At 62.9% G+C, this 560-nt stretch overlaps 1 protein-coding gene across 1 annotated transcript in view; it reads right to left on the reverse strand.

The window, feature by feature from the left end:
* Positions 1-560, reverse strand: part of LOC113980575 (tonsoku-like protein) — a 3,292-nt gene that overhangs the window by 407 nt on the left and 2,325 nt on the right. Inside the window, exon 4 of the mRNA XM_027707804.1 lies at positions 231-304. Coding sequence (XP_027563605.1) covers positions 231-304 — 74 coding nt within the window. The remainder of the gene's footprint in view (positions 1-230; positions 305-560) is intronic.

The raw sequence follows: 560 nt of genomic DNA on the forward strand, positions 1-560 counted from the left end.
GCTGCCAGGACCCCCCAGATGTCCCCAGTGTCCCCTTGTCCCCTCCCCTGGTCACCCCCTTGTCCCCAAGGGGGTTCCCATCATTCCCAGTGTCCCCAGGGGGTTCCCACCATTCCCAGTGTCCTGTGTTGGAGCGGGGTCTCCGTTGGGATGGGAAGGGGATGGATCCTGCTGCCAGGATCCCCCCTGTCCCCCATGTGTCCCCCCTCCAGTGTCCCCTGTCCCCTGACCTGGCCAACTCCTCGACGTCCTCGTCCCTCAGGTGGTTCCCCGAGAGCGTGAGGTGACTCAGGGCACAGCCCTCCTGCCGGGGAAAACTGGGAATGGCACCGGAATACCGGGAATGGCACCACCCTGGGAATGGCACCACCCTGGGAATGGCACCATGTCCCCCACGTCCCCTCTGTCCCACTGTCCCCAACATTCCATGTCTCCAGTATCCCCAACATTCCATGTCCCCTCTGTCCCCGTGTCCCAAACATTCCATGTCCCCTCTGTCCCCCTGTCCCACTATCCCCAACATTCCATGTCCCCTCTGTCCCACTGTCCCCAACATTCCA

Source organism: Neopelma chrysocephalum, unplaced genomic scaffold (assembly GCF_003984885.1).
Source record: "Neopelma chrysocephalum unplaced genomic scaffold, ASM398488v2 Primary Assembly neopelma1_94716, whole genome shotgun sequence".
NCBI classification, from domain to species: Eukaryota; Metazoa; Chordata; class Aves; order Passeriformes; family Pipridae; genus Neopelma; species Neopelma chrysocephalum.